This window comes from Haematobia irritans, chromosome 5 (genome assembly GCF_050003625.1).
Source record: "Haematobia irritans isolate KBUSLIRL chromosome 5, ASM5000362v1, whole genome shotgun sequence".
Lineage (NCBI taxonomy): Eukaryota > Metazoa > Arthropoda > Insecta > Diptera > Muscidae > Haematobia > Haematobia irritans.
Window position 1 is genome coordinate 110,666,772 of NC_134401.1, and position 14,625 is coordinate 110,681,396.

The following is a 14,625-nucleotide window of genomic DNA, read 5'->3' on the forward strand; positions in this document are numbered from 1 at the left end:
CGTCGGCTCAATTTAATATTATAAAAATATTGTATACATACCTATACATAAATAAAATTTTCTAAACATGAGATTATATGAATATTTTTTTTTTTAAGTTGCAAAATTTGAGGACGATCGGTCTTAAACTGCGACCTGTAGTTTGCGCACAAAAATACATGAACAGACAGACAGACGGATAGACAGACAGACAGACGGACATCGCTAAATCAACTCAGAATTTAATTCTAAGACGATCGGTATACTAAACGATGGGTCTCAGACTTTTCCTTCTTGGCGTTACATACAAATGCACAAACTTATTATACCCTGTACCACAGTCGTGGTGAAGGGTATAAATAGATCGATATAAATAACTTTCATCACATATTTAACATACATTAAAAGCTTTAATCAATTTATCAATTATTAAAGCATTTTTCCACAAAACGAAAGGTCTTTACCAAGTGAGTGATTTTGACATTTCAGTTCGACAAAATGCGAACGAATCGAGTTAGAGAAACCCAATTTTAGAGATTACGTTACGTCTTCGTTCGCATTGACTTTCGTTTCGATTAGAGAAACCAAAATCAGCTGTTTTTCGTTTTGTATGCGAACGAAGACTAGAATTCGTATAGCATAAATAGGCTGTTAATTTCGCATATAACAACAAATTTATTTCGCTGTTTTAAAAACTATGAACTGAAAACAAACTTACATGTAAAGTACCAATTGGATTTAATCAAAGAAAACACTAATTATTTGGCGAGTATGGTTGTCATGGGTATAAATAGTTTTCTAACACTATTATATAGTCCACAGAAGAAATAAAGAACAAAAACAAAACTACAAAAATATCGTCCGAGGAAAATTATCAGAGCACACAAAACCAACTAAACGATACGAACATATGTAAAAAACTAACTGCTAGTTTCAATTTTAGATCTCAATAAAATAAACTGTTGGGTAAGGGGAGGAGGCGGATATTAAAAGCATGCAACTCATGTTGACGGCAACGGAAACTCTCAGTGTTTGTGAGTTTTTTTATCGAAAGAGAACATAAAATTAAAATGTACTTTTCTCACTCGAAGTGTTGGTTTTTTTGTTCTCCTTTATAACCACCACACCCAGGGCTGCCAATAAAATTTCAAGAAAAATCGTCATAATCGGCACTTGCATTTTAAAAATTGTCAAAAAATTGGAAATGTAAATAATATTAAAATCAAAAACACAAGACTAAAACAAACAAGAAAATTAATGTACACAACAACGCATTTCCATAAAAAACATAACGAAGTCAGTTTTGTATAACAAGATTAACATAAAATTCATTTTCTAAAACAAGCAAAACAAAATATTTCGTAATTTTTGTATAAAAAAACACTATTTTTCTAAAATATTGTTATTAATTTAGTAACATTTTTATTTAAAAACAAAATATTGTGAAACTCAAGAAAAAGTCCCGTGTTTTCCAAAGCAGGTGATTTTTTTATCATGTATTCGATAGATATGTCTATATGTGGTTATTAATTTTTTTGTACTGTACTAGATAGTAAAAGTTTCTATTGCACATTCTGAGTAAATCAATGTGGAGGAATCATGATTATTTGTACGAATTTTGACAAAACTCGCAAAGCCAAAGTAGTCCACGTTTTATTTCCGAAATTGTTTTGTCAAAAATTTTCAAATTTATTTTAATATTTTCAAAAATTTCTTCAAAATGTAAAAAGTTTAACTCCTTAAACTATGTGTCTAAAGAACGAAGCTAACCCAATAAACACAGGATGAGCGTTTTTCAAATGCAACAACTTTTCAGTTTGAGGGTAAATATAATTTTCAACATAAATTCAACTTGACTTGAAATAGCTCATCTTCAATACATCTTCAAATTGTTTGCGAATTACTTCCAATTTGCCAAAATGTTGACGAAATCTTTGAAAAGGTGTTGAAGATAATATGAGAAAACTTTGACAAAACACTACCCTAAAATGCAACGAAAAAACCATGTGGTTTTCAATACTTATTTGTGCAACGAAGTTCGTGGTCAATTGCAAGAAATAAAAAAAATGGAAAATTTTAGACAAATAACCAAATAGTTTATAAAAATAGGTAAGTGAAAATAAAAAATGAAATAAAACTTTAAGGAAGTCACGAAATGTATATCTCTTTGCAGAAAACTGAAATTATGGATTCTGCGTTCTTGAAAACATTAAAAAGCTGGCCGATGAAAAAATTGTGGACAATTAACTGGAACTGCTTCAAATAGTTTATAATAATTGGTACGTCAATATGAAAAATTAAATCAACACTTTAGAGAAGTCACTAAATTTAAATCTCTTTGCAGAAAACTAAAATCTTTGGATGCTACATTCTTGCAAACATTAAGAAGCTGACCAATGAAAAATGAGTGGCTTATCGACAAGAAAAAGTTTCCAGTCAAGAAAAAGTTTCCAGAAACATTACAAGTGCAACCTATTAAAATTGTTAAAAGCAACAAATTGTTGAAATCAACAACTTCTGGATGAACATGTGCATCACATCGTCAGTTTAATTCATATGCTATTATCAGTTTAAAATGGATATTTTGTGAATTCCTTCTGCTGGAAATCAATTCTAACACGCGGTCTAGTACGTTTCTAATTTAAAATTGCCCGCATGTTAATAAATGTTAATGCTGTTTTATGATACCAAAAGGAAGGAAATCGAATTATCAATGCAAAAGTGTTTACTAATACTGTTTAAGATATTTAAAGTTTTGTTGTTTGTTTTTTTTTTCTTATTTGTTGATATGTTTAATAATATTATTATTTATCAATTGGTAATGTAGTGTATTATGTAGTGTAGTGTATTATTATATATTTTATTTTGATGAAAATTAATAAATTATACAAAATTCATAGAATTTTGGCTTTGACTTTCAATTTGAAGTGGGGATATCATTCATACAAATTTAGGTTGAAAAGTATTTGCAACGATGTTAATTTTGAATTTGACTCGCATCGAAAATTGTATGACAAATTATTGAGTAGCGATGCATTTCAATTTGAGGATAACACTTGAGATATTATTGCTAATGTGTTGAATTTCACTGTTGAGGGTAATGTCTGTTTTTTGTTGAGAACGCGATTTTCTCAACAATTTCTCAACTTGAATATTACCCTAATCCTTTGAAAAAATGTTTGAAAATTTGTTGAAATTTTGCATTTTTCAAACGTTTGTGTTTATTGGGAATATTGTCAAAATCGGAAAAAATTGGAGTTGCCCATTTTTTGAGTAAAAAATCGTCAAAATGCCGATAAATCGGCAAAATTGGCAGCCCTGACCACACCGTTGAGATATATTTTGCTGCTCTCCCCTTGACAACGATGTTGATGCTCTGTAAATCCTCTTCTTTATACACCACTATTTTCTCTCCCATTTTTTGTTTTGTTTTGTGGTGAACACTGTTAAGCAATTGTGAATTGAGTTGAACGGTAGGCTACAAGCAATATATGCTCATATTTAGAGTAAGCTTGTGTGTGTGTGAAGAAATACAAATAACGCAAAATTTCATACTCACTAAAACTACTTCCACAAAAGTGCAGCCCGTAAGTGATCTAGCAATTATGTATTGGGCAAAATAAATTTCTCCATTAAAGGTGAGTATTAAGTTCGAGTTTAGCCGCTAAAATTGCCATTTTTTCACGATTACTTTTCTTTAATAATACTTTTTAAGGAATACAAACTTTGTGAAAACTTGCTCTGGGCTATTCCCCATCAAGTTATAATAAAATGTGCAACAAATATGTATAATTTTATGCCTTTTCTTACTGATTTAGTTTTCACTTTAGTGAAAAAACTCGAACTTAATACCCACCTTAAGGTGAGTATTAAGTTCGAGTTTAGCCGCTAAAATCGCCATTTTTTCACGATTACTTTTCTCTAATAATACTTTTTAAGGAATACAAACTTTTTGAAAACTTGCTTTGGGCTATTCCCCATCAAGTTATAATAAAATCTGCAACAAATATGTATAATTTTATGCCTTTTTTTACTGTTTTAGTTTTCACTTTAGTGAAAAAAGTCGAACTTAATACCCACCTTTAACAACAAATGTATGTAAGCATTTTAAAAACTTTGAAGAGTAAACAAACTTACATACAAAGCACCAATTGGATTTATTCAAATTATTTGGCGAGTATGTTTGTCATGGGTATATTTTTTTAACACTGCCATATAGCCCACAGAAGGAACAAAATAACACACTCACACAACACTACAAAAATAGCAAATTTTCGTAACACACAATACGAACCGTACGGCACGAGCATAAAAACCGAACTGCTACATTATTTCTTGGATCATAATAAGAAAACCTGTTGAGTAAGGAGAGAAAGCGGATATTAAACTCATGCAACTCATATTCACGGTTGCCAGACTTTTTCGAGAGAGTTCCCAAAAATTTCGCAATTATATCCCCAAAAAATCCCCAACTGAAATATGTTCCCCATGAAAAATCCCCAAAGAAAACTTCATATAATTATTGTATGTATATAAATTTAGTTTTATAACAAAAAAAAAACAATCTGATATTATCGAATTCTGTAATAGGTAAGGACATCATAAAGTCTGTCAGGTGATTAACTGCTTTAATCGATGTGTATTTTGCAATAAAAATTTCCAAGTTTTTTTTTATACCCTCCACCATAGGATGGGGGTATATTAACTTTGTCATTCCGTTTGTAGCACATCGAAATATTGCTCTAGACCCCATAAAGTATACATATTCTGGTCGTGGTAAAATGAGTCGATCTGAGCATGTCCGTCCATCCGTCCGTCTGTTGAAATCACGCTAACTTCCGAACGAAACAAGCTATCACTTGAAACTTGGCACAAGTAGTTGTTATTGATGTAGGTGGGATGGTATTGCAAATGGACCATATCGGTCCACTTTTACGTATAGCCCCCATATAAACGGACCCCGAATTTGGCTTGCAGACCCTCTAAGAGAAGCAAATTTCATCCGATCCGGCTGAAATTTGGTACATGGTGTTGGTATATGGTCTCTAACAACCATGCAAAAATTGGTCCACATCGGTCAATAATTATATATAGCCCTCATATAAACCCCGATTTGGCTTTCGGAGCATCTTGGAAGACCAAAATTAATCCGATTCGGTTGAAATTTGGTACGTGATGTTAGTGTATGGTATCCAACAACCATGCAGGAATTGGTTCATATCAGTCCATAATTATATATAGCCCCCATATAAACCGATCTCCAGATTTGACCTCCGGTGCCTTTTGGAGAAGCAAAATTCATCCGATCTGGTTGAAATTTGGTACTTGGTGTTAGTATAGATATTTAACAACCATGCCAAAAGTAGTCCATATTAGTCCATAATCATATATAGCCCCCATATAAACCGATCCCGAGATTTGGTTTTGGAGCCTCTTGGAGGAGCAAATTTCATCCGAGTCAGTTGAAATTTGGTACATTGTGGTAGTATATGTCCGTTAATAACCATGCCTAACTCAGATAAATCGATCCCCAATCACACAAAAATTGGTCCATATCAAGTTTATAATTGTATATAGCCCCCATATAAGCGACCCCATATTTCAATTCTGACTTCCTAGGTACCGCAAAAGTCCATATCGATTCGTAATTATTTGTAGACTTACCTACACATACCTTTTTTGTCTAATATATACCACGTATAGACTAACTCACAATTTAGAAAACGATTTAAGATAGCACAACCCAAGTAATTCGATTGTGGATGACAGTCTTTCGTAGAAGTTTGTACGCAATCCATGGTGGAGGGTACATTCGGCCTTGCTGAACTTACGGCCATATATACTTGTTTATACTATGTTTTATTGAAAATGTTTTGAATAAATTTAGGTTATTCCAACTTGATTTTTTTTCTCATGACCCTACGATCGGTCATCAGAAAAAAGAACAAACGAAACAAAAGCGAATTGAATCTACAAGAAAATTTTCATGGTACTTTAAAAGAATTGTGTAAAACCGGACAGATATATAACCCCAAGTAATAATGGAAGTTGGGCCTTCTTCAAACAGGAAGGCGGTTTATCCCAACGTAAATCAATTCGTAAAATTTTTCGCATAAGTCTTATTGTACTTCGCTTTTACACTTTCTATAAGAAATTTAATACCTTAAGGTGGGTATTAAGTTCGAGTTTAGCCGCTAAAAACGTAATTTTTTCACGATTACTTTTCTTTAATAATCCATTTTAAGGAATACAAACTTTGTGAAAATTTGCTTTGGGCTTTTCCCCATCAAGTTATAATAAAATTTGCAACAAATATGTATAATTTCATGCATTTTTCTTACTGATTTAGTTTTCACTTTAGCAATTTTAGCGACTAAACACGAACTTAATACTCACCTTTATGAGTGAAGGTGGAAATATCCCCAGAAAAATCCCAAAAAAACAACGTTATCCCCAGCCATATCCCCAGATCCCCAAGATGAAAAAATATCCCCAACCACGGGAAAAATCCCCATATTGGGGAAAATCCCCTAATCTGACAACACTGGTCATATTGATGGCAAAGACAATCTAGTAGAAGACGTAGTTTGAATCGATGCTTCTCTCAAGTGTGTTGCCGTTTGCGTCGGAAAATATCAAAACCATTTGTGATTTTAATAAATTTCTGAATTAAAAACCATAAAACAATACCAAATCGATGATAGGAAATCAAAATGGAAAGTATATATATGATAAACCGAATATTTATTGTGGCTTTTTGAAAATATTGCTATTTTAATTAATTCATGGGCAGAGCTGCCTTGGAAAAAAATTGACACATTAAGCAAATTTTTCTCTTAGCCCTTTACACCTTGACATTTTATTTCTCTTTCTCAGAGAGCCAGGCTGTGTCTTCTTCTAGCCTGTCTTTGTTGATTGTAACGGAAGCTCTCTCAATATTTGTTTCTTTTTTTATAGAAAGAGAACATACAAGTAAGCTTTACTTTTCTCACTGGCAGTTATTGTTCTTTCGTGTTTAGCATTTCTTAGCATTATTTTAATGCTGATTCATCTGCAAACAATGTTTAGATCTGGTCACACTGTTGACAAGCGAAGAGCGGCAAAATATATCTACTATAATGGTGTGGTCGTTACAAAGGGAAACAAAAAACCCAAAACTGGGAGTGTGAAAAGAAGAGTTTAATTTTATGTTCTCTTCCGATAAAAAAAAACACACACACACACACACTGAGAGTTTCCGTTGCCGTGAACATGAGTTGCATGCGTTTAACCCTTTCGACCCTGAATTTTTATAGGTATCGCTAAAATTTTTTTTTTACTTTTAATCATGTTGAAGTCATTTAAGAAGCATCTAGCCAAAATTTCGGGTCGCCACGCCCATTCGTTTAGGCGGTAGAGAATGTTGCCTGTGGGCAACTTTGGGCAATTGTGACTACAAAATAGTTTGTTTTGCATTGATAGACGTATTACGTTTTATTGGATTTTTGTTAAGTTTTTTGTTATTTTACAGTAAATATATACTTAGATGCGCGCGTGAGTGGAATTTCAATCACGCTCAAACACATTCACGAAGAAATATTTGTACTCACGCACGCCATGTGGGTAGGAATTCACGGTCACGAAATGAAAAGTCATACTCGCGCACGATCACACATGAACAACGTTTATGTCTCACGCTTTCGCACGATTCACGACAATTTTCGTAATTCACGACAAATCTCGTGAGTCACGAATATTTTCGCAACACGACAATTTTTGTGGCTCAATAAAATTCTGGTAATTAACGAAATTTCTCGTGATTCACGCTATTGAGTTGGATCGTGAGGGTGGGTTGGATCGTGAAAGGAAATTTTTATCGGGAGCGTGTTTTCGGAGAAAGTTTACTGACTCACAATCACGAACACAATTTGATTTTAACTCACGCTCACGCACCTCACATTTTTCTTTAATCCCGTTCACGCATATTCACGAGATTTCGTTTAAATTTCATTCACGGCTTCGCGTGAATCACGCGTGACTCACGAAAATGTTTTGTTTTTTTGTTTGTTTGTTTCTAACCCATGTCAATTTAACTGGCGGTGTAAAAAACCAAAGTATTATAAAGCGTCAATATTCGTGCTAATCCACTAGTATGTTGCCAAGAAGTGGCTTCCTCCCTTTTTACGATTCCTTCCAAATTCCCCACTGCACTGCAGATATGTTTTCCACATCATCGCCGCATTTCTCGTCACTGGGACATCCCAATTGAAGTTAAAAATTTTTTGAAAATCATTGTTTTTCAAACCTTTTTTCTCCAGGCCTTATGTTCAAAAATATGTAATTTTACTACCACAATTGCCTAAAGTTGCCCACAGGCAACTTTTCAATTTTAAAAATTTCTCATCTGTTGTTTTTTCGCAATTCTAAGATTTGACTTCCAGAAATATTTTATTTGACATGTACTACAATAGATTTAATAAAAACTTTCAACATTTTAGTTGTAATTTTTGAAAAAAGTCACATTTATAAAAACCTCTTTTTAAATTCGCAAATATTTTTTTCTTGAGGTACGTGCGTATTAATGAATTTTTTTTTGCTAATTGACAACCAAATTAGCTGATTTTTCATTCAACTTGAAGAAAACACTTGTAGCTTTCGATACCGTTACAGTTTTATGAACAAAAACAAAAACAACGCTGACAGTGAGTCTCAAAACACAAAAAGTTGCCCACAGGCAACTTTAGGGTCGAAAGGGTTAATAACCGCTTCCTCTCCTTACCCAACATGTTATTTTATTGAGATCTATAATCGAAACTATCAGTTAGTTTTTTATGCTTGTATCGGTACGTTGGTTTTGTTAATTACGATAATTTTGCGTGGACGATATTTTTTGTAGTTTTGTGTTTTACTTTATTTCTTCTGTTAACAGTGTTATACCCATGACAAACATACTCGCCAAATAATTAGTTTTTTCTATATAATTATTTGATTAAATCGAATTGGTACTTTACATTTAAGTTTTTTTTTAGTTCATAACACACATATTATGTGAATATTAAACTGCTCAGCCCTCTCACTCTTGATAACAAAAAATACGAATTAAAATAATTTTAAGCATATTGTATATATTTATAGTATCAATTCTTCGTTATAAATACTATTTGCTAATTTAAAGGCTAAACCGATTTTGTGTATGTCTTAATAATCTCTTTCTTTAAAATATACAACTATACAGGAATAAAGAATATAAACGAAGATTAGGGAAAAAAACAAACGAATGCACAAAAACAGACAGGTATATATTGCTTGGAATTTCTCAATTGATATTTTGTTTGGAAAAAAATCTATCGTAAACAACGTGGTGTTATATGAGGTTATATCCACTGGTTCTTTAATACTTCGATTACTTTTTGCGACTTGATTTCAAATGCTGTTGCAGCTCTTCACAGCGCTGACATTCTATTGTTAATTGTTTCACTGCTGCCGCATATTGCCTTTGTAGTTCTAATAGACCTTGAAGTTCCTCGTTTAGAGCATCGCGACGTCTCTTTTCCTCCATTAATTTCTGTTTGACTTTTTGTTCGGTCTGTTTTACTCCATGGACAATTTGTTCAAATTGTTGAACAAACTCTTCGCGACCATGTTGAGTCATCATGCCCTCGTTGTAGGCCTCACATATGGAATTAAGCAAAGACAGCTCCTTTTCCATATAGCGTTTCTGATCGTTAAGCGTATTAAAAAGTGTGTAATATTGTTTAGTTTCTAAATGTTTGGCACTCACTGGAAAGAAATTCGAATTGGACATATTTATAGTACTTTTCATTTTTAAAGCAAAAGTCATTGGGACTTACTTTCATCATACAACTCATGGAAACGCCTTTGATATTGTGCAAGCTCAGTGCGATCGGGTGTATTATCCAATTGCCTTTGTATGGCCAATATACCACGATTTCTTTTGGCTAATTGCAATTTTAAAATTTGTATTCGTTCTTTTTCTTTGGCCACAGCTTGTTCTCTCTCTTTAGGGTCTTGGGCATTAAAGGCCTCAAGTTCACTAACAAAATATAATATGTAATGTAGAATTTGTGATTTATACGGAAAATAAAATAGCTTACTCTATTTGCTCTTGCAATGCTGCCAAATCCTTACGACAATGTTCTTTAAATTCCGATTCTTCCTTTTTCATATCGTCGTGTTGTTGAAGAAGTGTTTGAATTTTGTTTATCAGTTGCCTGAAAATATGAAAAGTATGCCATCACATTGAAGAGAACAAGAGAAACAAGTATATACGAAATCAAATCGGTTTATATGGGGCCTACATCTAAGAGTGGTCTGATTTTGCAATATCATCTGACCTACTACTACTTTTACTACTACTTTTGTGACAGTCGTCACTTTGTGTTAAATCAAATTTTAAATTTGCATTTTTTAAATATCCTTTTTTTGTTTTTTGAATCCTGAGTACATTTCTAGCGAATACAATCAAAAATCAATCTTCAAATTAAATAATTGATTAATAAATCACATTTCTCTTTTAATTTATAGTCGACTTTTCGACATTTTATTTACACGAATAAATCATCTTGTGTGGATTTCACGAACAGGCAGTTAGTTCTTTTTAAGCTAAAAATGCACCAACACATCGAAAATCGCACCGTCATATGTCTTCAATGATCGCAGAGCGCAAAAATCGACTGTAAATTCGACTCTTCCAAATTTGGAAAAGTCAGAAATTTTGGAAAAAAACGAAAAATTAAAAATAAACGTCAATTGGAAGATTTTACAAAATATTTCTCTCCAACTAACTAAGAGTCACTTCAATTTTCTATAGAAATAAAGTTTTGACAAAATTTTCTATAGAAATAAAATTTTGACAAAATTTTCTATAGACAAAAACTTTTGACACAAAATATCTATAGAAATAAAATATTGACAAAATTTCTATAGAAATAAAGTTTTGACAAAATTCTCTATACAAATAAAATTTTAACAAAATTCTCTATACAAATACAATTTTGACAAAATTTTCTATACAAATAAAATTTTGACAAAATTTTCTATAGAAATAAAATTTTGACAAAATTTTCTATAGAAATAAAATTTTGACAAAATTTTCTATAGAAATAAAATTTTGACAAAATTTTCTACAGGAATAAAATTTTGACAAAATTTTCTATAGAAATAAAATTTTGACAAAATTTTCTATAGAAATAAAATTTTGACAAAATTTTCTATAGAAATAAAATTTTGACAAAATTTTCTATAGAAATAAAATTTTGACAAAATTTTCTATAGAAATAAAATTTTGACAAAATTTTCGATAGAAATAAAATTTTGACAAAATTTTCTATAGAAATAAAATTTTGACAAAATTTTCTATAGAAATAAAATTTTGACAAAATCTTCTATGGAAATAAAATTTTGACAAAATTCTCTATATAACTAAAATTTTGACAAAATTTTCTATAGAAATAAAATTTTGACAAAATTTTCTATAGAAATAAAATTTTTGACAAAATTTTCTATAGAAATAAAATTTTGACAAAATTTTCTATAGAAATAAAATTTTGGCAAAATTTTCTATAGAAATAAAATTTTGACAAAATCTTCTATAGAAATAAAATTTTGACAACATTTTCTATAGAAATAAAATTTTGACCAAATTTTCTATAGAAATAAAATTTTGACAAAATCTTCTATGGAAATAAAATTTTCACAAAATTCTCTACATAAATAAAATTTTGACAAAATTCTCTATATAAATAAAATTTTGACAAAATTTTCTATAGAAATAAAATTTTGACAAAAATTTCTATAGAAATAAAATTTTTGACAAAATTTTCTATAAAAATAAAATTTTGCCAAATTTTCTATAGAAATAAAATTTTGACAAAATTTTCTATAGAAATAAAATTTTGACAAAATTTTCGATAGAAATAAAATTTTGACAAAATTTTCTATAGAAATAAAATTTTGACAAAATTTTCTGTAGAAAAAAAATTTTGGCAAAATTTTCTATAGAAAAAAAATTTTGACAAAATTTTCTATAGAAATAAAATTTTGACAAAATTTTCTATAGAAATAAAATTTTGACAAAATTTTCTATAGAAATAAAATTTTGACAAAATTTTCTATAGAAATACAATTTTGGAAAAAAAAAACATTGTGAATAAGTTCTCCCTTTTTTAGAAGTAGTAACTCGCCTAAAATCGTAAAATCATAATAAAAAAATAAAATAAAAAAATAAAACAAAAAAAAAATTGGTCAAAACTATTTTTGTTTTACTTATCTACTTTGGTAGATTATTTTTGGCACTAGTGACAACCGTGATTACAATCACTACATAGCCAATGAATCATTAAGTAAAACGCAAATAAACCGAAATGTAACCACAAAAAAAAAAAAACAAACAATATAAGTCTAACAACAAATGTTCGAGATCAAACATTGGTTAGCTCAGTCGATTATTTTGAGGAATCTGACCACCACAAGATAGATTATGTGATTTTGAAGTCTGGACTTAAAACTTCTCCAAACTTCTTTTGAGTGTTTTAGTAATTTTGAACTTAGGAAATGATATATTAATTCCCCTCCCCATAATAGACAGAATAAATCCATCGATACATACACATCACCAGCAGCATCTTCAATTTTCTTGTACTCTTCTAATTGTCTTTCCATATCGTCTTTGTGAGCTTTTTCTTTCTCAAACAGTTCGCTTTCCTTTTCCAATAACTCCAATACATCTTTGGCTTCCTTCTGGTTACGTTCTAATTTACTTTGTAGCGCCTTCTTTGTTGCCTCCAAGGCTTTTATTTGATTTTGTTCTGTTAGTTCTTTAGCATCCGTTTCCATTTCATGTTTAAATTCTTGATAATGTTTCCTTAATGCTGTACGTGTTGCGTGGTCCAGTTTTTGCGGTGATCCTGCCAGCTTATCCTACAAAGGGGTGACATTCAACACACAAACAAAATAAAAATACGTTAGTCTTAGGTATCGAATATACTAAAGGACAAGGGTACAATACAAAAGGACAAATGACGATTTACCTCTTTTGTGAGTACTAAATTGTTAAGTAACTTTTCAATATCAGGCTGCAAGCAAAAAAAAATTATCATTGTGTTACCAAAAATTATAAAAATAAAAATAGACAAAGCTTATATGTACAAGAAGGGGCTAAAGGATAAATAATTATAAAGCTAAAGCTACACAACATTAAAGGGAAATTTAGATTGTGTTTTGAGAGTCTTGGCTTACTTCCGACTCGGTCACTTGAGTTTGATCTTCTCCAACTGTACCCTCATGCTTAGGCACTGATGGTAAACCTCCATATTCTAAAAGGGTCAAATGAACTCTTATTCGCTCATCCTCCTCCGTATTGTCTTTTCGTTGATACAGTCGGACGGGATTGTAGATATCCTGCAAGAAAATAAAATAAATCATAGGCCTCCATCGCTTGTGATCTCTTATGGAATCGTCTTGAAATTCATACTTGAATTCTTTTGATATGAACTGAGGCTTTCCTTATTTTTTCCAGGTTTTGCTTATCACTTTTATACTGGTAATTGTTATGGAATTGACCTATGGCGAATTTCTTCAGTCGCATATTGCGTTCTGCTCTGTTTTCCACCTACAAAATGAATCAATTAAAATGAGCCTCCCATATTTAGTAGTAACTTTCTTACGGATTTCTTCACGAGCCATTGTATTACAGGATGTATACTTAAGAATTCTAGACCTTGTATTTGATGAGGTTCGATGCGGAAAGGGCACTTCATTTGTGGCAAAACCGCCACAATTTTCTCGACTAAAGATCTGGGTGAAAAGAACGCATAATTAAATAATCTCTTCCCAAGAGCACATGTATTTGCTTGGCTTACATTTTCTGTCCAATGCTAAGATTCTCATGAAACAATAGATCTACATCAACGTCGTAGTCACAACATTCTATACACCACGTCATTCCTCCCACCACCTTGTCAAAAGCCGATAGACCCTTAATACAGGCTCTATAATAACCAGCGTTTATTAGCAAGTCGAATGTCTCTTTTTCTTTAGCCGTAGCATCTATATCCTCTCTACGTTCCACCTGCAAGTAAAACCATACATTAAACAGTTGACAACTATAATCATAATAACCAATTTTTTTGGACAGTTCCATTCCAAAAAAAAATTGATTACTCACTCAACACTCACCTGAACTTCGCGTCCCTCAGCATCATACCTTGTGGCCAATTTGACATTTGATTTGATGTGTTTGGAAAATATTTCCTTATTTGCCATATTCTATCCTTAAACAAGCTTTTTCTGGCCTACAGATTACTAAAATTCAATTCTATTCTCCAATTCAATTTTATTTAATTTTTATTTCCTACTCCATTCCATCTTTCCTTCAATTTTCGTTTGAGCCAGCTGTTTTTTGTTGTCATCCCAGTTTCTTGAATTTCGCCGGTGGTGTTGCCAGACTACGAGCCTACACTCACCGAAAGTAAACCAGCAAACATTTTCTCTGGCTTTTATATAGGGATGCCATTCGAGATGCCTTGAATGTATTTCTATCAATATATAGTCCAAAATTGGACTGAATTGATTAATAAAAATTGAATTGAATACAGAAATTAATTTCTGACAGTATTTTAGCATCACTATCGTTACAAGACCCATTTT

The 14,625-nt window shown here is 31.4% G+C and overlaps 1 protein-coding gene and 1 long non-coding RNA gene across 3 annotated transcripts; one reads left to right on the top strand and one right to left on the bottom strand.

The window, feature by feature from the left end:
- Window positions 1–1,759: 1,759 nt before the first annotated feature.
- Window positions 1,760–2,900, top strand: LOC142241065 (uncharacterized). Its single transcript, XR_012723471.1, has 2 exons — window positions 1,760–2,258; window positions 2,324–2,900. It is a non-coding gene; the product is annotated as an uncharacterized LOC142241065 (long non-coding RNA).
- A 6,163-nt stretch (window positions 2,901–9,063) lies between these two features.
- Window positions 9,064–14,377, bottom strand: fidipidine (coiled-coil domain-containing protein 93). Of its 2 annotated transcripts, XM_075311207.1 has the most exons (10): window positions 14,155–14,376; window positions 13,839–14,047; window positions 13,644–13,773; window positions 13,451–13,588; window positions 13,216–13,377; window positions 13,008–13,052; window positions 12,587–12,897; window positions 10,074–10,190; window positions 9,810–10,012; window positions 9,064–9,738 (listed from the first exon to the last, which is right to left on the bottom strand). In XM_075311207.1, exons 1-10 carry the CDS (start codon window positions 14,239–14,241, stop codon window positions 9,362–9,364), a joined length of 1,779 nt encoding a protein of 592 aa, XP_075167322.1. In that variant the 5' UTR covers window positions 14,242–14,376; the 3' UTR covers window positions 9,064–9,361. The 2 variants fall into 2 exon arrangements, with proteins under 2 accessions (XP_075167322.1, XP_075167323.1); XM_075311208.1 differs by lacking the exon at window positions 13,008–13,052 and having other exon boundaries at window positions 14,155–14,377.
- Between the last annotated feature and the right edge of the window lie 248 nt (window positions 14,378–14,625).

Excerpts from the sequence above, each read along its gene's own strand:
- fidipidine (XM_075311207.1), bottom strand. The coding sequence starts at position 14,241 with ATGGCAAATAAGGAAATATTTTCCAAACACATCAAATCAAATGTCAAA. Across the intron at positions 14,048-14,154 it reads CTGAGGGACGCGAAGTTCAG|GTGGAACGTAGAGAGGATAT; the intron begins GTGAGTGTTGAG and ends TTTTACTTGCAG. Across the intron at positions 13,589-13,643 it reads AATGGCTCGTGAAGAAATCC|GTGGAAAACAGAGCAGAACG; the intron begins GTAAGAAAGTTA and ends TTCATTTTGTAG.